At 44.7% G+C, this 25,972-nt stretch overlaps 1 protein-coding gene across 2 annotated transcripts in view; it reads left to right on the plus strand.

Moving 5' to 3' along the window:
- Positions 1 to 423: 423 nt before the first annotated feature.
- The window catches only part of SH3D21 (SH3 domain containing 21), a 178,217-nt gene continuing 152,668 nt past the window's right edge, over positions 424 to 25,972 (plus strand). Inside the window, exon 1 of one of the 2 annotated variants that reach the window (XM_073615621.1) lies at positions 424 to 637. In XM_073615621.1, coding sequence (XP_073471722.1) covers positions 625 to 637 — 13 coding nt within the window. In that variant the 5' untranslated portion in view covers positions 424 to 624. The remainder of the gene's footprint in view (positions 638 to 25,972) is intronic. The other variant, XM_073615620.1, reaches the window with a different exon arrangement.

A 25,972-nucleotide genomic window follows, 5' to 3' on the forward strand; every position in this document is an offset into this window, starting at 1 on the left:
GTCATTTCTTCAGTGTTGTCACATTTAAAGATATAATAAAATATTTACAAAAATGTGAGGGGTGTACTCACTTTTGTGAGATACTGTATATATATATATATATATATATACACACTGTATATACTGTATATATGTTGCCGTCTAAGGATAGAGCTTTGTAATTTATTATCTCACATGCCCTCTTTTAGCGACATCTTTTTCTCTTGATTGCTTTAAACATTGCATGCTCACCTTGTGAGCATTCCAGTCGCATTATGAACACATACCAGTTTCTGTAGTGCAGCCAGTGCTACACAGTGCTGGCACTTGTAAAACCTGTTCACGCCTCTTTTGCTGTATATAAAGTGTATCAGACTTAGTATTTGTTTCCCCTCAACTTCACTTCTTTAACTTGCCTTTCCTGTTTTTTTTTTTAGCAACCAATCCTTTTGCTCGTGTTAAGGCAAGTTTTTTTTTTTTTTTTTTCTTCTTTTCCCTCTCGTAAAACTACAGGATTAAGGAACTGCTTCTTCAGAAAGTTGTTCTTGATTGTGAAAAGCAGGAAGCTAGGGCCACTGCAAGGCCTTATCACACATATCTGCATGTCATTTTCTCAGACCTACAGTCATAAGTTGGAATCACAGAATGAGCTCGCTAGGTAAGTGTGCTCGGATATTTTGAGCTGCTATGTCTTCTAGTAGAGATTGTGAACAAGTGTACTCTGATAGGTATTTGTGTGCAGAATCTAGAAAGTAGAAGGAATCTCTTTGTTTTAATATTGTACAGCAGCACTGTAGTATCGGGAGTTGAGTCAATGTCTATGTTTATTTTTCAAACCATGCAAACAATTTGAATTAAATTAATGCATTTTTTCATATAAACAAATATATGAATACGTTTGTGTTATAACATTTAGCTAAGAGGGTTGTATATGCGTTTCCATATGTTTGAAGAGCTTTTATGTTGTAGAATAAAAATGCATTTGCAAATAGTTTCTCATATCATGAGTTTTATAAGGCAGGGTCCTGTTTATTCACCCTATCTCTGTGTCAATAGCAGATAACCTTCATTCTTGTTCCAATAGGACAGGCAAACCAGTACTCATTCACTCATAAATCCTCGCCAAAAAGTTCACCTTTTCTCTTTCAAAGTTTTGTTTAGCCGAGTGCCTCTGCCCCAGATGTTTTTTTTTTTTTTTTTGCAAGTGAAACTTGTCAAAAATGCATGAGAGCAGACTAAAAAAAAAACAAAAAAAACAGCCGACAGGTTCATTGTATCTTGTGGCTAGCTCCTTTTCCTCATTTTACTAACAATAACTCACTTGAAGATAACCAGCTGATGAAAAGTGAAAGTGTCACAAAAAGTAAATCACCAATGAGAATTAGATATAGCTGGTAGTACATGTTTGTTTGTTGGAAGAGGTTTCTTTTTAGAGATCAACAGAGTTACAAAATAATGCCGTAATCATAAAAAAATGCCTCAGTTGTAACTGATGACTGGCAGAGAAGCATGCTGTGGTCCCCTGGTGCACAATATGTGGCCCTTTTGTGCTTGCCATGCAGTCCTCGAGGCCCAGGAGTCAGCAGTCGATGATGTTGATTTTGTAAAAGGGCTGTAGTGGCAGTGATCTCTAGCAGTCTACTATAACATGTTCCTAATGTCTTACGGAATGTCCTTAATGACAACTGTGGCATGTCTGCAGTTTCCGGCAGTTCTCACTACCGAGTCTGCAGTCTCTTACAGTCTTCAGTAGCATTACAAATACAAAATATGTAGAGCCTTTTGGTGACTTCATGGGCCACAATTGAGGCCCCCATACTCCATGAGTTGACATTTACTAGTTTATATATAGTTAAAATAAATGTATTTTGGCAGTATGACTGGTGTGTTCCAGCCTTTTAGAGGCCATATTACACTAGTGACCCTGTCTTTGTTAAAAGCGAGGAGAGTGAACACTTACCTACTGCTCTGGCATGACTCCTTTGCTGGCCAGTATGCAACAGAATCTTGCTCCCCAGTGAGCGAGAAGAATTTCAAACCTGAGGATTTAGCATGGGGATGCATTGGATTCCTTTATCTGTCATTGTGCTTTGCTGGGCTTCCAATATGTGCTAGCACATTTAAAGCGGATTGAGCTCCCTCCAGGCATACCTGCCCCTAGTTTATACATTGCTATATATGCTTCAACATGGGGCTCTCAAAGATTAGAGTTAGAACCGCACTTTACAGGGCGGTCTTAACAAGCTAGTGCAGATTCCACATATATTTGCAAATGTTGTTCAACTAAATCCTCTGTTTTTAACCCAAATTGTTAGTGCATTTTTTTTGGCTAGCTGGTACAGTAATGCCCCATACACACAATCGGACATTCCGACAACAAAATCCATGGATTTTTTCCGACAGATGTTGGCTCAAACTTGTCTTGCACACACACGGTCACACAAATCTTGTCGGAAATTCCGAACGTCAAGAACGCGGTGACGTACAACACGTACGACGAGCCGAGAAAAATTAAGTTCAATAGCCAGTGCGGCTCTTCTGCTTGATTCCGAGCATGCGCAAAACTTTGTGCATCGGAATTGTGTACACACGATCGGAATTTACGACAACGGATTTTGTTGTCGAAATATTTGAGATCCAGATCTCAAATTTTGTGTGACGGAAATTCAGATGGAAAATGTCCGATGGAGCCTACACACGGTCGGTCCCATCGAACATTTTCCGTGTGTATGGGGCATAAGTGTGCTGGGAAAACCAAAGCAAGGTCCATATAGACATAGATGAACGAGTTTGAGGTGGAGGAAATTGACTGGCCTGCACCTCAACCCTGTAGAACACCTTTGGGATGAATTAGAGCGGAGACTGTGAGCCAGGCTTTCTCATCCAACATCAGTGTCCGACTTTACAAATGTGTTTCTGGAAGAATGGTCAAACATTTCCATAGACACACTCCTAAACCTTGCAGACAGCCTTCCCAGAAGAGTTGAAGTTGTGATAGCTGCAAAGGCTTGGCCAACTCAATATTGAACACTGTTGACTAAGACTGGGATAGCATTAAAGCTCATGTGCATCGAATATCCTTTTGCGGGGTCCCAAAGCCCCATACGACCTAACCCCCTCCATGCGTACTACCCTTAGGGCCTGGAGGGAAGGTCTGATTTGTGAAAAATATCCTCTGACCGCTGTATCCCCGAATGCCCCGCTCTGGAACAATCCCAACCCGCAGCATTTTCTTGAGCTCCCTGACCCTGTGATATGGACCTGATATCACATCAAGGCTCTCTCAGACATCATATCAGACCTAACAATATTCTCCTTTGATCACTCACATGTCTCATCATAATGCCCCACTTTCGCACAAATTCAGATATCTACAGTTGTCCCATGCTTTCAGGGCTCAGTTCCCGCCAGGTGAAAGGCAGATGGTGCAATCCGACCTAGAGCGGATTCTGCGATTTGATTGTACCAAAAAACCCACCTCAGTTCTATATGCACATCTCCTTCGAGGCTCTTCTCCTGAGCTGTCCAGGCTCCATCAGCAATGGGGCCTGGATGTTCCGGAGTTGGACTCTGAGGACTGGGAAGATGTGTGGGATTTCCCATTTAAAATACTGGTTTCCTTGAGAGATTGCCTCATTCAATACAAGATGGTCCATAGGGCATATCTTACTCCCGCTCGGGTGCACAAGATGAGGTCTTCTTTCTCACCGGATGTTGGCGGTGTGATCATGCCCCCGCGGACTATATCCACATTTTCTGGTCCTGCCCAATAATTACAGGTTTCTGGTCACAAATTCTTTCAGCGGTGAACGAGCTGCTAAGTATCACTATTGCTCCTTCCCCAAAGATATGTCTGCTGGGGCTGGTGGAGGACTTGGTGCCAAGAGTGGCAGAGAGAACCCTGTTGGGTCTCCTGCTATTCTATGCCAGGAAGTGCATTGTCCTAGGCTGGAAGCGAAAGACTCCTCCCTCTATAGGCTCATGGAAATCACTTGTTAACTCTGTGATACCCCTTTACAGGGACACCTATACGCACAGAGGGTGTCCGAAAAAGCATGACAGAGTATGGAGTAAGTGGTTAGCGGAGCCCTCCACTGCTGTAACAAATTAAGGGGCCTCTCTGATATATAACGGCCTTTCATAATGTCCTAATAGACTAACCAGGGTTGCGAGAAATATTCTGGGTGTGCCAGCCTTATGTTAGCCTTCCCTTGGAGCAGGAGCCACGACAACTCGTTGCTGTTGTTATATCTATGGTAGTCGTAGATAACTTAATGTTCCTGGATATTTTAACGATTCTTTATGACCCCTGTGTGGGTCCATTCCCTTCTGAAGGCCAGATGTTGGCTGAGTTGCTGTGCGTCTGTATTGTTGTGTGTTTGTCAAGAAAATAAAAAATGTTTTAAAAAAAAAAAAAGCGCTTATGTGCGTAAAAAAGGCAGGTGTCCCAATACTTTTGACAATATAGTGTACTTTACCGTATGAAAAACTATCCAGTGGAATCATGTTCTTCTGAATTTTTTCTCCATTTGCATACTTTGGTTCACTCTGGAGAAAAAAAAGCAGTATAGTTGGGAATGAATATTGCTTCCAGGAGATTCAGGCTCTTGTGTTTATTGGGTGCCTCAAAAGTTTTGTATCTTTTATCGAAGAGAGAGGTGCTGTGGAGTAGGTATTCCAAAGGATTGTCTAGATTTAAGTTTGTCTGTTGGTGACATATGTGTTTCAGAGATTTTCAGGTGGGGACAGCTGCTAAAAATGTAGTAGAATTCTTATCTGGGATTATTTTATATCATTTTTGAGGGATTATTTGTCTAATGCTTTAACTGCTCTAGAGAATGCATATGAAACAAAAAATCCGTTTCTAATTACAGCTTATTGTAACTGAAAAATACAAAAAAGTGGAAGACAGAAGACAGAAAAGTATAAAGCTGTACGCAGGATTTTAAAGTGGTGCTAAAAGCAAACTCAAAAATGACATATATTATGCAGGCTGTCAGTTCCTGTAACTTCGTTTTTTTTACCTGTTGACCTTGCTATTTATCAACTTCCTTTAACAGACCAAGCTGTGCATCAAAAGTGGAAGTTAGAGGGTTGAGATAAACTGTTTAACAATACCAGGGGTGCTTACAATAGTCACCTTTTATTCTATACTTTTTTTTTAAATTTGTTGATTACCTATAAAAGTTTTTCTAAAGCTACCCTCTCCAGACAATGCTGCTGTTCAAGGGTGACTCCATTGCTCCTTTGTAGACTGAAAGGCCACCCTAAGGTTGTATGTTACAGCCAGAATCACCAGGTAAAATAAAATGGGAAACGAAAGCCTAAATATAAAAAATCACCATATTTAAAGAGGTTGTTAAGCCACAGGTTGAAATTGCTGGCATCCTTTCAGGCATACAGTAAATAAAGCACTGTGCCAGTTTTTTAAAGATTATGTTTCTAAATACCTTTTTCCACAGCTCCGCTGTGCAGTCACATGATCCCCCTGCACTGTCCTTCCCCAATCAGCAGGAGGGGCTGAGATTCCCCTCTGACGTCAGTCGGCCAGCAGAAGGAGACCACGTGACCGCACAGCACAGCTGTGCAAGACGGTATTTGGGAATATCATTTTTTTTTTTTTTAAATAGACACACAGTGCTTTATATGTTCCTAAATGAGAGGGGATGCCAGGGATTTTATTATATTATTGTACAGAAATAGCAGCGGGAAGGAGATCGGATCCCACACTAAGCTGACAAGCAGGGAGGGAGGGGGAGTGGGACTCACAGCAGGATGATGGAGGCATGTAAATTGACCATGGTATCATGGATCAGCAGCTATGATTACCATGATCAGCAGGTCAGCACACACAGGGGGACACGGTAACAGGCATGATCAACCAGGTATTTTACATCATACAATGGGACAAATTATGCGGCACAAGCACTATATATTTTAAAGAAACAGGAGCATATTTTTTTTAGGTTTAAAGTGAGTGTAAAGGCTCGTTTTAAAAAAATAAAATAAATAACAAACATGTTATACTTACCTCCTCTGTGCAGTGGTTTTGCACAGAGCAGCCTAGATCCTCCTCTTCACAGGTCCCTCTTCGCTGCTCCTAGCCCCTCCCTCCTTTGCCAGAAGCTTGCTACAGGGGGCACCCAAGCCAAGTCAGAGCTCCGTGTATCTATTCAGAGACGGAGCCCTGACCTGGACCCTCACCCTCTCTCCCCTGATTGGCAGCCGTAGGAGCCAATTGCCCCACTGCTCTGTCTCAGCCAATCAGGAGGAGAGTCCTGGATAGCTGAGGGGAACGTGAACATTGCTGGAGAGAGATGGGGCTCAGGTAGGTAATTAGGGGGGTGCTGGGCGGCTGCTATACACAGAAGTTTTTTTTATCTTAAGGCATAGAATGCATTATGATAAAAAACCTTCTGCCTTTACAACCACTTAAAACTGCTTTAACTTGGCTTATAGATACCAGGAGACAGAAACTGTGGTCCCTAGGAGTGAAAGTTGGTCCTTATGCCCCGTACACACGGAAATGCCGCCAGCAAAACTCCGATGAGAGGTTTTGGTCGGAAAATGCGACCGTGTGTATGCTCCATCTGACTTTTGCTGGCGGAATTCCAGCCAGCAAAAGATTGAGACCAGGTTCTCTATTTTTCGGTCGGAAAAAGTTCTTATCCGAAAAATGCGTTCGTCTGTATGCAATTCGGACACGCAAAAAATAACGCATGCTTGGAAACAATTTGACGCATGCTCAGAAGCATTGAACTTCATTTTCTCGGCTCGTCGTAGTGTTGTACGTCACCGTGTTCTTGACAGTCGAATGTTCAGAGAACTTTTGTGTGACCGTGTGTATGCAAGGCAAGCTTGAGCGGAATTCCGTCGGAAAAGCCATCATACCTTTTTCCAACCAAAATTCCGATCATGTTTACGTGGCATTAATGTTACAGAATTATTCATTTTATGAGGTTATAGAATAATTTTATATACAGAGGACGCCTATAATTAACTGACTTTATGTCTAGTGAATTTATGTAACAATGGAAATATAGTAAAATTGAAATATTCATTCTATAGGACAGTTTCCAGGCTAACTATAGAAACAGTGCCATATACAAATAAAGCACATATGTATGACAGGGTTTTATATGTAACTATCGCAACAGGTCTTGGTGGAAAAAAAATAAAAAATAAGCAGTTATTGTGTGTAAGGAACAATGTACTAGGAAATATAAATTCAATGATAGCAGGCAAAAAGGATAAAGCAGCTTATATAGTATTTTGACTTTATCAACATGAAAATTAAATGTTTAAATTAAGCCTTTCTGTTTTCATTGCTTACCTTATTTTAGACCTAATGAAGTCATCACTTGGTCTCTGTGCTTCTCTATACAATGCAGGCAGACTGTGGCTGGTATGAGGGGCTGGCAGGGCGCTGTTCATAGTTTCTATGTGTACATAGTAGTACTCCTCTCAAGAGCCCTTAGCCCCGATGCAAGCTGTGGGCTGGATCTTGGAGGGACTTGTATAGATATAAAAATGCCTTGATGGGTGGATGTCAGTCTGGAAGAGTGGATGTTCCTAGGTAAGCTGCATATGCATACAGATCACCCTAGGTAGTGCCCCAATGTGATTTTGAGCCTCCAAGACTGAAACAACTGAAATCCAATGTATTATCAGAGCAGATGAGGGACTGTAAAACTGGGGAGGAAAGGGCTAGATGATAAAATAATGCAGGCTTTATTTGACTGAGAAGCTCACAGTGTGCAGTGAATTCAAAGTAAGCAACTTCAATACAGAAGGGGGGCCTATACAACTATGCAAGACTGAAGAGAAGGCCGCCGGCACTCCTGGCCCCTCCCTCCTGCCAAGTGCCCCCAGAGCAAGCAGCTTGCTATGAGGCACCAAAGCCGTGTGTCCAGTCACACACAGAGCCGTGACTTGACCCCGCCCCCTCTCTCTCTCCTCATTGGCTCACTGGCTGTAATTGACAACAGCCAATGAGGAGGAAGTGGCTCTCGTGCACTTCACTGGATCAAGATGGGGCTCAGGTTAGTATTAGGGGGGCTGGAGGAGCTGCTGCACATAGAAGGTTTTTTACCTGCGTGCAGATGAAAAATCTTGAGCCTTTAGAACCACTTTAAAGGGGGGCGGGGAGTTGAATTTCTTTCACGTTCTATGCCATAGACAGAGCAGGAAATAAGAGATCTTTCCAAAGGGATTTCCCCTCTTAGATAGCTGTAACCAAACAACATGGATTTCCACTAACTTGTCCCTGTGACAAGTCATAAATGTTGGGTTTTCCATGACTTTCAGTCCAGATGACAAGAAAACTGGTATAGAGGGTGAATCTTCCCATTGGGGACACAGACGGCATTAAAGTTGGCCGTACACTAATAGATTTTTCTTTTCATTCTAACAGACCCCTCCATCCACACTCACAGTGTGGATGGATGAATCTCACATTAAGGATTATTCTCCCAGCTTCTTTGATTTTCAGATTGAAATAAGAGGGGGGACAGTAGGGTGCTGACAGGCCCACCCACTGCTCAAATTTTGGCTTTTCATTGGAAAACGTTTAAAATTCTATTTGCGTATGGCCAGGTTAAGAATCAAACAGAGGCTCTAATTCCAGGGTCTCAAACTGGCGGCCCTTCAGCCATTGCAAAACTACAAGTTCCATGAGGCATTGCAAGGCTGACAGTTACAAGCATGACTCCCACAGGCAGAGGCATGATGGGACTTGTAATTTTGCAACAGCTGGAGGGCTGCCAGTGTGAGACCCTGCTCTAACTGTTCCATATTTAAAACTAAAAAAAACTTTGGCTTTATACATACACTTTAATTTTGGTAAGCATAGTTACTAAACAATGCACGCCAAAACAAAAATAAGTATTCCTATTATAATTATTGTATTAATAGAGTTAGACCTTCTCAAAAGACAAGAACATATACTACTTACTTAAAGCGGAGTTCCGCCCGCCCCTTTAAAAATTAAAAGTCAGCAGCTACACATACCGTAGCTGCTGACTTTTAACATTAGGGCACTTACCTGTCTTGAAGTCCAGCAATGTCAGCACAGCAGCTGATGTTTACATCAGCTGGTTGTGTACTGCCGCCGCCATTGCGGGTAAGGGAACCCAGCAGTGTAGCCTTTTTGGTTTCAAGGCCGGGTCCCTACTGCGCATGCGCAAAGCACGCTGCGCACTCTTACTGGCCCTTCAGAAGGGGAGGGAGGAGGGGGGCTGAGCTGCTGACGTAATTCACAGCGGCCCAGGCTCCTGGAAGTGGGGACAGGGTACCTGTAAAAAACAGGTACCCACTCCCCCTGAAAGGTACCAAATGTGGCACCGGGGGGGAAGGAATCAGATAAGCGGAAGTTCCACTTTTGGGTGGAACTCCGCTTTAAATAAAACCCCTGAAATACACAACACAGTGCTTTCCAACCAGAGCTATGCATGTGTCTTAAATAGTTTTAAACAGTGGTCTTTTCTGAACCTTAGCTGCTAAGATATACCTAAAGCCATTTTTTCATTTTAATTTCATTTTTTTATTCTGGATAATATAGGGAAGGTTCCGAACCCCTGTCAGGTTTTTATTGTTGCATGTATCCTCACTGGGGAGATTTACCCTCTCTTCACTCTATCTTTTGTTACGTAGATTGAAAGTGGAGGAAAGCCCCAAATTTTGAGTTATCACCAAGTTTGGAGTAGAGGGGAAATCTTCCAATGGGAATACTAGTTTCAATCCAAAGGAGGTTTCCCCTGAAGAAGTTCCCCCAACTTCCCGTTGTGTGTCAAAACAAGAAGTGAAAAGAAATCTCCCAAATAGGACACAGAGCGGAAAAAAAAAGAGTTTAACCCTACTGTACTCTAAAACTAAAAATAATGATATTGCATGAAATAATAATTGAATGTTTTACATTAGATCCAAGCAAATTGTAAAGTTGGCCACACACACCATACAATCCCTCCTTTTAGGCACTTTCTTTTATTTTGATTTGAAGAGACTCTATTATCTTCTTAGATTATTCAGTTCCACGTTACATGCACTGCACGTTTTTCATTTAGCATATTTCAATTTTAGGCAGACTCTCACAGAAGAATAAATCAAATCTAAAACACAATCTGACTATGTGTCCCCAGATCTTCAGTTCCCTTATTCATGAAGCCATTCAGAAATCATTTACCATCTTAAGAAACTATTAAACATTATCATCAACCATTTTTAGCACTGTTTGTGTTTAGTTAGTATGGCTCATCATTACTAATGAATACCTAAGTGTGTCTCATGAAGGGATGAACCTGCTTGCTAGGTAATGTTCAAAAGGGATGCTACGGCCCAAATAAGAACATTTTTAAAAATGTGATTTTTAATTTTTTTTAATGCAAGCAGTATCTAAAAATTGACCTGGCAACCTGTTGCAGTCTGTGTACAACAGAGCGAGAGTGGGAGAAGCAGCATAAGAAGCCAATCGGTTCATGTGCTGACAACAAGCATGCTGATAGGAAGAGAAAGCAGAGTGACAGAGAGATAAGCTCTTCAATGTGCTGTTTCTTCTTTTACTGCCTGGGCACAAGCTGGGGGGCAGGTCCATGACAGCCTGGGCTCAGAAGAAATGGGTTGAATGATGCAGTTCGTCACGCAACCCAAAAGACTGAGGAAATTAAGTGGCAGATAAGTATAAGTGGTGGCTCTAGATTGTAGGTGAATACCGCAACAAAGTTTTTATTTTTTTTATTTTATTTTAATAGTCTATTTTGTGTTTTATTTTTGGTTAGAGTTTTATTTTACTGCTTGTTAATAGGGATGAGCTTCATGTTCGAGTCGAACCCATGTTCGACTCGAACATCGGCTGTTCGATCGTTCGCCGAATTGCGAACGATATGGGCCGTTCGCGCCAAATTCGTGTGGCGCGTCACGGCCCATAATTCACTGCGGCATTGCAGTGCATTGCTTGCTGATGATTGGCCAAGCATGCACTATGACCCGCATGCTTGGCCAATCACAGCGCCGCCTTAACAGAGAGCCATAATTGGCCAAAGACAAGGAGGCTTTGGCCAATTATGGCTCAGGGGATTTAGTACACGCCCCACACTATATAAGGCCGCCTGCACGGCGGCCCTGTGCAGTGTGTTCCGGTGTGCTTAGAGAGAGAGAGACAGTGTCATTTCATTTGAGTTAGCTAGATTAGGCAGGACAGTCAGTCAGTTAGCTGCACTTAAAGTGTATTGTGTATATATATGCATCCCAGGTGTTGCATATATATATATATATACACTGTATTCAGTTTAGCTAGATCCGTTCCTGTTATCTTCTAGACTATTTACATTTAGTGCAGTGCGTCCTGCTCACAGTGTTCAGCTAGATCCGTTCCTGTTATATTCCTACTGACAGGCAGGCTTGTCTTGTTACAGTATTTTGAAGAAAATTACTGATGTTCTTTTGATCCTATTAGTACCACAGTCAGGCAGCTAGACTATTTACATTTAGTGCAGTGCGTCCTGCTCACAGTGTTCAGCTAGATCCGTTCCTGTTATCTTCTTACTGACAGGCAGGCTTGTCTTGTTACAGTATTTTAAAGAAAATTACTGGTGTTCTTTTGATCCTATTAGTACCACAGTCAGGCAGCTAGACTATTTACAGTTAGTGCAGTGCGTCCTGCTCACAGTGTTCTGCTAAACCTACAAGTTAGTGGGGTGCGTCCTGCTCACAGTGTTCAGCTAAACCTACAAGTTAGTGGGGTGCGTCCACCTCACAGTGTTCAGCTAAACCTACAAGCTAGTGGGGTGCGTCCTGCTCACAGTGTTCAGCTAGATCCGTTTCTGTTATCTTCTTACTGACAGGCAGGCTTGTCTTGTTACAGTAAATACAGCTACCTGAAGAAAATTGCTGGTGTTCTTTTGATCCTATTAGTACCACAGTCAGGCAGCTAGACTATTTACAGTTAGTGCAGTGCGTCCTGCTCACAGTGTTCTGCTAAACCTACAAGTTAGTGGGGTGCGTCCTGCTCACAGTGTTCAGCTAAACCTACAAGTTAGTGGGGTGCGTCCACATCACAGTGTTCAGCTAAACCTACAAGCTAGTGGGGTGCGTCCTGCTCACAGTGTTCAGCTAGATCCGTTCCTGTTATCTTCTTACTGACAGGCAGGCTTGTCTTGTTACAGTAAATACAGCTACCTGAAGAAAATTGCTGGTGTTCTTTTGATCCTATTAGTACCACAGTCAGGCAGCTAGACTATTTACAGTTAGTGCAGTGCGTCCTGCTCACAGTGTTCTGCTAAACCTACAAGTTAGTGGGGTGCGTCCTGCTCACAGCGTTCAGCTAAACCTACAAGTTAGTGGGGTGCGTCCACCTCACAGTGTTCAGCTAAACCTACAAGCTAGTGGGGTGCGTCCTGCTCACAGTGTTCAGCTAGATCCGTTTCTGTTATCTTTTTACTGACAGGCAGGCTTGTCTTGTTACAGTAAATACAGCTACCTGAAGAAAATTGCTGGTGTTCTTTTGATCCTATTAGTACCACAGTCAGGCAGCTAGACTATTTACAGTTAGTGCAGTGCGTCCTGCTCACAGTGTTCTGCTAAACCTACAAGTTAGTGGGGTGCGTCCTGCTCACAGTGTTCAGCTAAACCTACAAGTTAGTGGGGTGCGTCCACCTCACAGTGTTCAGCTAAACCTACAAGCTAGTGGGGTGCGTCCTGCTCACAGTGTTCAGCTAGATCCGTTTCTGTTATCTTCTTACTGACAGGCAGGCTTGTCTTGTTACAGTAAATACAGCTACCTGAAGAAAATTGCTGGTGTTCTTTTGATCATATTAGTACCACAGTCAGGCAGCTAGACTATTTACAGTTAGTGCAGTGCGTCCTGCTCACAGTGTTCTGCTAAACCTACAAGTTAGTGGGGTGCGTCCTGCTCACAGTGTTCAGCTAAACCTACAAGTTAGTGGGGTGCGTCCACATCACAGTGTTCAGCTAAACCTACAAGCTAGTGGGGTGCGTCCTGCTCACAGTGTTCAGCTAGATCCGTTCCTGTTATCTTCTTACTGACAGGCAGGCTTGTCTTGTTACAGTAAATACAGCTACCTGAAGAAAATTGCTGGTGTTCTTTTGATCCTATTAGTACCACAGTCAGGCAGCTAGACTATTTACAGTTAGTGCAGTGCGTCCTGCTCACAGTGTTCTGCTAAACCTACAAGTTAGTGGGGTGCGTCCTGCTCACAGTGTTCAGCTAAACCTACAAGTTAGTGGGGTGCGTCCACCTCACAGTGTTCAGCTAAACCTACAAGCTAGTGGGGTGCGTCCTGCTCACAGTGTTCAGCTAGATCCGTTCCTGTTATCTTCTTACTGACAGGCAGGCTTGTCTTGTTACAGTATTTTAAAGAAAATTGCTGGTGTTCTTTTGATCCTATTAGTACCACAGTCAGGCAGCTAGACTATTTACAGTTAGTGCAGTGCGTCCTGCTCACAGTGTTCTGCTAAACCTACAAGTTAGTGGGGTGCGCCCTGCTCACAGTGTTCAGCTAAACCTACAAGTTAGTGGGGTGCGTCCACCTCACAGTGTTCAGCTAAAGCTACCTGTAGAAGGTTGGTGGTGTTCTCATACTACAGGCAGGCAGTTGATTTTGCTAGCTGCAGTATCAGTACATATATATATATATATATATATATATATATATATATATATATATATATCCCAGCTTAGTGCAGCTACAGGCCATTAGTATGTCTGGAAGGCCAAGAAGGAGAGGCAGACAGTCACAAGCCAATAAGAGAGGGCAAGCAGGCTCTGTGTCTAGTGCTGGTCGTGGAGACGGTGCCTCCTCATCAGCACGTGGCCATGGGACACGCTTGGCCTTTTTTTCGGCAGCTGGCCATGTTGAGCCGCAACATGCGGAAGACTTGGTCGAGTGGATGACCAAGCCGTCCTCATCCTCCTCATCCTCTCTCACCCATGCCCAGGGTACTTTGTCTGGCAAAGCAGCGGCCTCTTCCCTTGGCTCAATGTCATCAGTGACTCCTTCCCTAGCCCCACCATGTCCTCCTGAGGAATCCCTCGAACTGTTTGACCACAGTGTTGGGTACATGCTCCAGGAGGATGCCCAGCGTTTGGAAGGCTCTGATGATGATACTGAGCTCGATGAAGGCAGTAACACGAGCATGGACAGAGGGGGTGCCCAAGAAGGACAGCAATCTGGCAGTCATGCTCCCCCTGCTGCAGCATACTGCCAGGTTTGCTCCAGTGATGAGGAGGGAGGGGATGATGAGGTCACTGACTCAACGTGGGTGCCTGATAGGAGAGAGGAGGAGGAGGAGGAGGAGGAGGCGGCACATCACCAACGAGGCAGGATGCCCTCCAGGGGCCAGCCTAAGGGCAGCACATTGACTGCATCACACCCCAAAGCTCCACATGTGCAGGGCGCTGCAGTCTCTGCGCGTTATTCAAAAAGTTCTTTGGTGTGGGCCTTTTTTGAGACGAGTGCATCAGATCGCACCGCTGCTATTTGCAACATATGTCTCAAGCGTATCTCGCGTGGCCAAAACATCTCCCGCTTGGGTACCACATGCTTGACCAGACATATGTTGACCTGCCATGCAGTTCGTTGGCAAGCGTATCTAAAAGACCCACACCAAAGAACAAAGAGGACCTCTGCTTGCTCCTCATCAGCTGAGATTTCCAACCCCACTAGACCTTCAGTCCTCTCTGAGACCTGCACTGAGAGGAATGAAGGTGTAGAATTAGGTGTGTCACAGCCACGTACTTGTGGGCAATCTGATTTTGGTACACCAACGTCAGATTGTACCAGGCAAATTTCCCTGCCCCAGCTGCTGCACCGCCGAAAGAAGTTTGCTCCCAGCCATCCACATGCCCAGCGGTTGAATGCTAGCTTGGCAAAATTGCTAGCACTTCAACTGCTGCCTTTTCAGTTGGTAGACTCTGCCCCCTTCCGTGAGTTTGTGGAATGTGCGGTTCCTCAGTGGCAGGTACCCAAACGCCACTTTTTCTCACGGAAGGCGATTCCGGCTCTCTACCAGCATGTGGAAGGCAATGTCCATGCCTCGCTGGACAGGGCGGTCAGCGGTAAGGTGCATATTACCGCTGACTCATGGTCCAGCAGGCATGGACAGGGACGTTACCTAAGTTTCACGGCGCATTGGGTGACTCTGCTGGCAGCTGGGAAGGATGCAGGACAAGGTGCAGTAGTGTTGGAGGTTGTTCCGCCACCACGCCTCCAAAATGCTAATGATTGTGACACACCTCTCTCCTCCACCCCCTCCTCTTCTTCTTCCTCCATGGCCTCTTCCTCGGAACCAGCGGTGCTCCGTAGTCGTTCAAGGGGCTACGCAAGTACGCAGGCCAAAAGATGCCATGCGGTGCTTGAGCTGGTGTGCTTGGGGGACAGGAGCCACACTGGGGCAGAGGTTCTGTCAGCTCTGCAGGGGCAGGTTCAGAGGTGGTTGACGCCACGCCAACTTAAGGCAGGAATGGTGGTTTGCGACAATGGCACCAACCTCCTCTCTGCCCTCCGACAGGGACAAATGACCCATGTGCCCTGTTTGGCTCACGTCCTTAACTTGGTGGTGCAGCGGTTCTTGGGCAGGTACCCGGGCTTACAGGATGTCCTGAGGCAGGCCAGGAAAGTCTGTGTGCATTTCCGCCGGTCATATAATGCCAGTGCTCGGCTGACGGACCTCCAAAAGGAGTTTAACCTGCCCAAGAACCGCCTAATCTGTGACATGCCCACCAGGTGGAACTCAACGTTGGCCATGCTGCAGCGGCTGCACACGCAGCAGAGGGCCATCAATGAGTACCTGTGCGACTATGGCACCAGGACAGGGTCAGGGGAGCTTGGTTTTTTTTCCCCACGCCAGTGGGCCATGATCAGGGATGCATGCACTGTCCTGTCACCATTTGAGGAGGCCACGAGGATGGTGAGCAGTGACAGTGCATGCATCAGTGACACTGTCCCCCTTGTCCACCTGTTGGAGCACACGCTGCATGGAATAATGGACAGGGCACTTGAGGCAGAACAGAGGCAGGAAGAGGAGGACTTCCTTAGCTCTCAAGGCCCCCTTTATCCAGACAGTGTTCCTGCGTGCCCGCCGATCACACAGGAAGAGGACGAGGAGGAAGAGGAGGAGGAGGAGGAGGAAGATTGTGTCAGTATGGAGGTGGAGCCTGGCACTCAGCATCAGCAGCAGTCTTTAAGGGATCAGTCCCAAGAAACACATGGACTTGTACGTGGCTGGGAGGAGGTGGCTGCGGACCATGTCGTCCTTAGTGACCCAGAGGACTCCGGACCGAATGCCTCAGCAAACCTACGCTGCATGGCCTCCCTGATCCTGCAAAGCCTGCGTAAGGATCCTCGTATTCGTGGTATCAAGGAGAAGGACCAATACTGGCTGGCAACCCTCCTTGATCCACGTTACAAGGGTAAGGTTGCGGACCTTATCTTGCCATCGCAGAGGGAGCAGAGGATGAAACATCTTCGGGAGGCCTTGCAGAAAGGTCTGTGCAACGCGTTCCCAGAGACTGGGAGGTTACAAACTCCTGTTTCTGGACAACGTGTTGCTGAGGCTTCGGTCAGTCAAAGAAGGAGCGGTGGAGAAGGTGGCCGTCTGACCGATGCGTTCAGACAATTTTTTGGTCCGCAGCCCCAAGGTATGATCGGTTCCAGCAACCATCGCCAGCGTCTGTTTTACATGGTGCAGGAATACCTAGGGGCAAGATCAGACTTGGACACCTTTCCCACCGAAAATCCTCTGGGTTACTGGGTCTTGAGGATGGATCACTGGCCAGAGCTTGCACAGTATGCAATTGAGCTACTGGCCTGTCCTGCATCCAGCGTTCTTTCGGAACGCACATTCAGTGCTGCTGGAGGCGTGGTAACCGATCACAGGGTGCGTCTGTCCACTGACTCGGTCGATCGACTGACCTTCATAAAAATGAATGAGTCTTGGATCACCACCAGCTACCAAGCACCTGATGCTGATGTAACCGAATAATTTTTTTTGAAATCTCAGATCCCTTCAAAGACTGCCTATGCTGATGCTGAGTGACTATCCCTGAGTAATTATCCTCTTCCTCCTCAATCATCACGCTGATAGCTTGTAAGAACATTTTTGGTTCTGGGTGCCACCACCAGTGCCTAAGGCACAATTTTTCAGCCCCTGTTTAACAGGGGCGTGTAATTACGATTTTTGATGTAATACTTTGCAGCAGGGCTCGTTCCTGCATTCCAACTAGAGTGTCTGTGAGGGGTTGCAGTGTTGTGGCACCAGCACCAGTGCCTAAGGCCCAATTTTTCAGCCCTTGTTTAACAGGGGCGTGTAATTACAATTTTTGATGCAATACTTTGCAGCAGGGCTCGTTCCTGCATTCCAACTAGAGTGTCTGTGAGGGGTTGCAGTGTTGTGGCACCAGCACCAGTGCCTAAGGCCTAATTTTTCAGCTCCTGTTCAACAGGGGCATGTAATTACAATTCTTGATTTAATATTTCACAGCAGAGCCCTGTGAGGGCTTACAGTGTTGTGGCCACAGCAACACCTAAGGCCCAAATTTCTGCTGAGTATATAGGGCAGGACCCTACTTTCAAACAACTAACTTACAAACGACTCCTACTTGCAAACGGAAGGAGACAACAGGAAGTGAAATCTACCCCTAGGAAGGGAAATTCTCTCCTGTAAGAGTTAATATGGGAAAAACATTTCTCCTTTCCACTGATGCTTTCCAATCCATTGGGACAAAAAGTGAGGTGAAATCTTCTGAAGAGGAGGAAAGACAGCAAAACAAATGTCACAGGGGTGATAACCCTTCCCTATGTTTTCCAAAAAGCTTAAAAAAGATTTTTTGGCTGGAGCTAAACACGTTAAAAATGTACCCGTTCAAAATTACAAAGAGATTCTACTTAACAACAAACCTACAGCCTGTATACTGCTGTTCAGAGTATATAGGGCCTGGTGGCCCCACACCTTTCCTTATTTTAATTTGGGTGCGGGGTTCCCCTTAATATCCATACAAGACCCAAAGGGCCTGGTAATGGACTGGGGGGTACCCATGCCGTTTGTCTCATTGATTTTCATCCATATTGCCAGGACCCGACATTACATTAAACCCGCAAGCAGTTTTAAATGAGATTTTTTCCTTTAAAAATGACATTTGGTGCAGGGACTGTTCTAAACACGGGAAACACGCGTCACTTTACAGGCATACTATAGACACCCCTCAGGTACGATATTTAAAGGAATATTTCACTTTTTTTTTTTTTTACTTTAAGCATCATTAAAATCACTGCTCCCGAAAAAACGGCCGTTTTTAAAAGTTTTTTTTGCATTGATACATGTCCCCTGGGGTAGGACCCGGGTCCCCAAACCCTTTTTAGGACAATACCATGCAAATTAGCCTTTAAAATGAGCACTTTTGATTTCGAACGTTCGAGTCCCATAGACGTCCATGGGGTTCTAACGTTCGTGCGAACTTTCGGTCCGTTCGCAGGTTCTGGTGCGAACCGAACCGGGGGGTGTTCGGCTCATCCCTACTTGTTAATAATTCCAATGGACTATAATTGCTGGATGCAGGAAGAGGCTATAATAGAAGAGGCTATATAGTATATATGTATAGTATATTTTAGTATAACAGGGAATGATTTTTACATAATTGCGAATGCTGCTATACCATACCTCCGAACATTTTGAGATGGGAATGAGGAACACCTACTACCAAATGTATGTAGGCATAGGACACGCCCTCTGCCACACCCCTTTAAAGGAGAATTAACCAAAAAAAGTTTAATTAAATCCACAAGGGCTTTTTTTTACCACTACTATCCCTTTATATTGGCATTTACAAATGCAGCAATTTAGAATTTGGATGAAAGGTTTAGCACTGGGAAATACTTTTTGAAAGATAAAAAGTGCATTTTATATACATCTAATTAGATCAGACCAAAATGAGGGACAAATGAGGAGGAAAGAGGGACAGAGGGACATTGCTCCAAATCAGGGACAGTCCCTCGAGATCAGGGACAGTTGGGAGCTATGCTATACCAGAGGAGGCTATATATATTATTACTTGAGCGTGTACTGCTTAGAATATATCCTCTGAACAGTATTATCTATTACTAGTAAAACAGACTTGCATACACTTCCATAATACAGAGGTCTCTGCTCTTTTTACTAGTGTACTCATTCAAAGCAGGCCAGTACCACATGAGTGATGTTTAATCACACAACAATGAGCCTCTGTGTTAGTAACTCCAACATTAATTTTGTAACTATAGCTTTACCTGACATACAGTATGCATAATTAACATATTGTTCCTATAAAATGTTTACATTGATTAACAGAAATATATTATTCCTTGTCAAAGTTTAACCACTTGACCCCCGAAAGGTTCTACCCACTTCATTATCAGAGCATTTTTTGCTATTCAGCATTGTGCTAATTTAGCTGGCAATTTCTCAGTCATGCAACTCTGTACGTAAATTAAATTTTTAACATATTTTTTCACACAAATAGAGCTTTCTTTTGGTGGTATTTGATCACCACTAGGTTTTTAAATTTTTGTGATAGAAATGAAAAATTACAGACAATTTTGAAAAAAAACCCCTGATATTTTCTACTTTCTGTTATAAAGCATATCCAATAAAAAAAATGGAAAAATCTAATTTCTTAAAAATTTTTGACCAAAATGTATTTTGCTATATGTCTGTGATAAAAAAATCCCAATAACTGTCTATTAATTGGTTTGGCAAACGTTATAGCCTGTACAAACTATGGTGTATATATATACTGGAATTTACTGTTGCAGAGAAACATCTCCACAGCGTGATACTGTCACCACCATTCTTCACGGTTGAGATGATGGCTCAATGTGTTAAATATGCCAAACATAAACATTAGTGTAATGGCCAAAAAGCAAAATCTTGGTCTCTTCATACCATAGAATCTTCTTCCAGTTGACTTCAGAGTCTCCCATGTGCTTTCCTGCAGTTGCATGCGCTATGTCAGGTTAGTTTTACTTAACAGGACTTTATTTTGCACCTTTCTCTCATAAAGATGCAACTGATAAAGCAACAGTTGTATGCAGAGCTTCTCCAATCTCAGCTATGGAGGCTTAAAGTGGTGTTAAACCCAAAAGAAAACATTTATTGTATTGCAACTTACCACTTCTTATGCCGCGTACACACGGGCGGACTTTTCGACCGGACTGGTCCTACAGACTTTCCGACCGGACTGGTCCTACAGACTTTCTGACCGGACTGGTCCTACGGACTTTCCGACCGGACTGGCCCTACGGACTTTCCGACGGACTTTCGACGGACTTTTGAACGAACGGACTTGCCTACACACGATCACACCAAAGTCTGACAGGTTCGTACGTGATGACGTACGACCAGACTAAAATGAGGAAGTTGATAGCTGGTAGCCAATAGCTGCCCTAGCATCGGTTTTCATCCGTCGGACTAGCATACAGACGAGCGGATTTTTCGACCGGCCTCGAGTCCGTCGGAAAGATTTGAAACATGTTTCAAATCTAAGGTCCGTCAGATTTTTGACCGAAAAAGTCAGCTGCAGGTCCGATGGAGCCCACACACGGTCGGATTGTCCGCCGAATTCGGTCCGTCAGACCAGTCCGGTCGAAAAGTCCACCTGTGTGTACACGGCATTAGATGTGATGGCTGCATTCATTTTCTTTTTTAGTTTTTCTTTCTTTCATTTTCGTCTATTGATCCAGCCAGTAAATCTGTTGTTTTCCACAAGCTCTTCAGTAGACTGTTTCAGACAAACATTTCCAGGGGCTCATTTCAATGATCTGTCACTGGGAGTGAGTTACAGTTGACTTCTGGAGAGGAAATAGGCTCAGTGGTATCCCTCCTAAATGCAACATTCATCGAGTAAGGGTGTGTATTAATATGGAACACTACATTTACAGAGAGACTCTGTACATCACATTACTTTACGGCTCATCTCAAAGCCAAGGTTTCGCCTTAACATTGGCTTTCTCATGAACATGTATTGCCTGGTCCTGGGCAATAATGAGCGTATACACAAGAGAAAAGGAGGGGTACCCCCCACCTCCGTGCGCAGGCGTAGTAGGCCCAGCCTACAAGCCTGTTTCTCTGTGTGTCTCAGTCAGTCCCTCCTTATCTGCATCTGTGCACTCCCAGCCTTTGTTCCTCTCTTGTGCCACTGTGTGTTGTGTTCTTAGGCTAGGTTCACACTTTTGCGGTTCCTTTACGCTGCATTTTTATTTGAATGGGCTTCTGTGCCAACAGGAAATGCAGGTAAAGGCCACCGACCCGTTTTCTAAAATGCACCAGTAGGGAAGCCACACAAATCTGCATGGTGCTATGGCACCACACAGATTTGCACACCTGAAAACTCTTTGTGTTTTCAGATGAGTGGCGATGACATTAAGAATAAATGTAACCCCAAGCATCTGCTAAAGAGCAGCAAGTTTTGGCTGTGGGTGCCTGTGGGAACTTGTGCGATTTGCACGCACTCTTGTACCGGCAAGAACCTAGTCTTACACTCTTGTTACTTACTCCTGTGAATTCTGTTACTCTATTAACCCACTACCCCAGAGCTGCAAGAGAGTCTCACTTGCTTTTGGTTGCAACCTGCTTGGGTGATTTAGAAAACTGCAACCATGATATCACCTGCAGCACAACATCTCCACCTCTAGTAGCACTGGTGAAGACCAGGCAGTGTCTTAGATTGGCCTTGCCTCTTTTCAGGGCTTTCACCTCTGCCAAGTGAATGGCCAGCCGAGTTCCTCATGTCCACCCTGTGGCTTTCACCACTATCCACCCAACTGCTATAAGTCCTGTCAGCCACTCTGATCCTAGTAGGAACAGGTCTCCAAATCCATGACAAAATTTAGTTTACAGCTCATAATGGAGAACTGTAAACACACTACAGGTAGGGTTAGTTATGCTAAACAATACTCCACAGCCCCCTCCTAAATCTTACAAAGCAGGGAGAGCATGTAAAGATTTATAAAATAAAAGTAAAATGCACTTAAAAAGGTAAACTTCTATATTAACGGGGACATGTAACAAATATAGAGTAGGCTTTATCCGAATTTGGCTACAAAAGTGGAAATACACTTCAACTCTTTTCCAAGGTTTATTCAGTGACTTTTCTTGTATCTGATTCCTGACTAGTGCCATTACTATTATTACGCTAAACCTCTTAACCACATAACGTACATGTGACTTTAAAAATAAATGTTAGGTGTGGCATAATTTAGGTGTGTGGTATTAAAGGGGGTGTATACTTTTGCAGCCAGTTATTTTGTGTTGTAATTTTTCATTGTAATTATTTAAATTACTTTGTTTAAAACTGTTTTCACTTTGACATTAAAGCTGACTCTAGGCAGATAGAAAAGACACACACATGCAGACCTATATTCATTAATACATATTGAAATATATTTTACCACTATGAGTCCTGGAATTTTGGAAGGACGAAGCAGCACAGGCAGTCAGTCACGCAAGTAGCATGCTGATATGAAGAAAGAGCTAAAAGATAATGAGCTTGTCAGTTGGCTTCTCATTTCACTTGACCAGTGGAGCCCAGATGTCTCCAACCTTCTTAAACTGCCCACCCACTCATACTCCACAATCGCCCTCTTATCATTCTAAATTAACAAGACCACACCTGAATTTGGAGTATAAATGGCCATAGCAGCCTTTTATTAACAAAATATTAATAATTCAAAAACTTTTAACATATAACATCTGTAACAACAACTGTCCACCCTCAGTCTGTTGGTCTTTGATGGCACCCCGAACTTCACACATCTTTCACCATTACACTGCGGGACCTTTTCTCCATGATAGACCTCCAGCCATACCACACCAGCTCGGAGACAACCGCATACTACCAATGAGCCCCGCAACACTTCCATCTCGTATGTTTTCTGAAACCTTCAAAGTCCAAAAACACTGCCACAGCCCGCAAGGATAACACCTTAACCTTAAGGGCCCCTCCACACCCGCAGGGCCCGCTGAATCCCGTCCTGCAGACCCAGCGCCCATAGGTCAATCCCCCAGCGAATACACGCCTCCCTCCTAGAGATACTCAGCTGTCTGCCATCTGGTCTAACATCTGCTCTTCTGGCCCCCCAAAAGACATAGGAATACCCCATAATCCAGACGAGGTGTATGTGCACTCCATCTGAAATAAAAATGAACAAAACACAGGATAACACCAACACGAAAAACACTGCACACGTACCACAGATGATAAACAAAGAACAAATGGACATTCCCACTATCATCCCCCCTTACATTCTACATCTAATCCGCCAACAGTTGCGGGCGAATGTAATTTCGGAATCTCTTATGCCATGTACACGGACTTTTCGACCAGACTGGTCCGACGGAACGAATCCGTCAGACAATCTGATCATGTGTGGGCTTCATCAGACCCCCAGCGGACTTTTTCTGTTGAAAATAAGAGGGACTTTAGATTTAGGACACGTTTCAAATCTTTCCGACAGACTCGAGTCCGATCGAAAAATCCGTTCATCTGTATGCTAGTCCGACGGATAAAAAAGGACGCAAGGGCAGCTGTTGGCTACTGGCTATGAACTTCCTTATTCTAGTCCGGTCGTACGTCATCACGTTCAAACGACCGGACTTTCGAACGGACTTTAGGACTTTCGAACGGACTTTAGTCCGTTCGTGTGTAGGCAAGTCCGGTCGTCGCAAGTCCGACGTAACTCCGTCGAAAGTCTGTCGGAAAGACCGTCGGACGTTTGATGCCCAAAAGTCCGCCCGTGTGTACACGCCATTAGGTTCCCACCTGCCAATCCTTTTTACTGCCGCCTCATCCAACCCACACCGGGCAGCTTCCGTGGCCGCCCCGATGCGGAAGGAGTGTGAGGCATATTGTGTGTAGTCCAAACCCGCTGCTCGAAAGGCTTTTGCAAAAAACAGCTACAAACTAAAATGTCGATAAATAAGACCTATCCCTGTGTATCAAGAATGACTCTTCCATGACTAGGCGAATCACCAAAACTCCCTCACTGCTCTACCGGGCAAACCTGGGAACCCGGCAGTGGAAACAGCTGCACACTCACTCCTTTCCCCCCTTGGTCCGTCTTTGACCTGCTTAGCCGTAACAGCACCATGTCTTATTTGCAACTCACGTCCCGTACAATAAATCCACCTGCTATCCTCTTAGATGGGCTTACTGACTCCCCAATATGAAATGCCCCAAAAAATGCCCCAAAAAACGAAAACGCTACCTTAAGTCGGGAGGCCTTGTAACCTCACAAGGATCCCAATTGATTACAAATGGCCTGGAGATTCGAAAAGGATACAGGACACCTAGTATCCTTGTGCTTGTGTAGCTTCCGATACCCCTTAACTGCCTGGTGGACCCAAAAATCCTTTGTTAAATCTGCCATGCCCTGTAGTTTCGTTCAATGGCAGACAATGACCCACTTCATTCCATGTTTCTGGACATGAAATACAGAACCAGCAGCCTCACCTCCCCACCATCCTGTTTGCCCCGGCTTGCCGAACCAAACCCAACCATTCCTGCCATATCTTGGCGTAGGCCGCCCACGCGGACTCACTCACCGACCATCTGATCCATCCAGCCGCGACTCCAAGGCAATCTCCCATAGCCAACCCGGGCAAGGAACCCCCACCTTCTCTGCTGCCGGAGCCAACTCTCTGAACCTGTCCCACTAAAACCGAGATAAGGAATCAGCCAAAGTGTTGTCAACACGGGGTAGATGAACGGCATATAGAAAGATGTTTAATTGCAAGCACCGCAGCACCAAGTGGCGCAGCAGCCGTATTACTGGCTGTGATGACGCTGACAGTTCAATCTAATCTTCAAGTTCCGACAAGACTCACCCCTTATCTCCATAGCCAGAACCACCCGAAAAAGTTCCAGGAGCACCATGTTATGAAGGAAACCAGCTTCCGCCCAGGACCTTGGCCAAGGTTCCATGCTCCAGTGTCCCTGATAATAGGCCCCATACCCGGAAGACCCCGGTAGACCCCACCGCGTCTGTAACTAGCTCCAAATCAAAATTACTCCCTGGGCCAGACATCCAGACTGATCGACCGTTATATGATTCCAAAAACGTGTGCCACACTTTCAAATCCTCTCGATGTTCCTTATTAAGACAAATAAAATGGGTCAGGGCCTTAATCCCTGCTGTAGCCGTAGACAGCCGTCGGCAAAAAACCCTACCCATCGGGATAATGTGACAGGCAAAATTAAACTTCCCCAGCAATGACTGTAAAGTCCGAAGCTGAACTTTGCGCTGTCCCAAGATCTCCCGAATCTCCAACTTGAGCGCCACTAATTTATCCTCCCGCAGGCGGCATTCCATGGTGCCAGAGTCTAGAACTATTCCCAAGAAACTGATCTCTGTCGTCGGGTCTTCAGTTTTATCCGCCGCCAACAGGATACTGAACCTTCCCGCAATGTGCTGTAACATGGACAGGAGAATCGCACACATATTAGATGGAGGCGGCCCCACGCAAAGGAAATCATTCAAATAATGGATGACGGAATCCAGGCCCGACACGTCTCTAACCACCCATTCCAAAAAAGGAGCTGAACATTTCAAACATGGCACATGAAATGGAGCAGCCCATGGGGAGGCAGCGATCCACATAAGACTCTTGCCAGCAGCACCCCAGCAGCCAAAAACTGGAAGCAAGCGGAAAGCGGATTCAATGTCAGATTTCGCCATCAGCTCCCCCTGTCCATAACGCCTAACCCACCTAACAGCTGCATCAAAAGAAGTATAGGACACCATGCAAGCTTCGGGGTCTATTGAACTGTTATCCCAAACCCCCTTGAAAAGACAGGTTTCCTGCTGTAATTAAATCCAGCTGGATAGAAATTCAAATACTTTGGCAGGTAAAACATTGTAAACAAAAAAGTGTGTTTAAAAAATATATATATATATATTTTTTAAAACAGCTAGATCAGGGTTTGATCTAGGTCAGGGCCAAGGTTAGAGTC

This window comes from Aquarana catesbeiana, linkage group LG02, assembly GCF_042186555.1.
Source record: "Aquarana catesbeiana isolate 2022-GZ linkage group LG02, ASM4218655v1, whole genome shotgun sequence".
Taxonomy (NCBI): domain Eukaryota; kingdom Metazoa; phylum Chordata; class Amphibia; order Anura; family Ranidae; genus Aquarana; species Aquarana catesbeiana.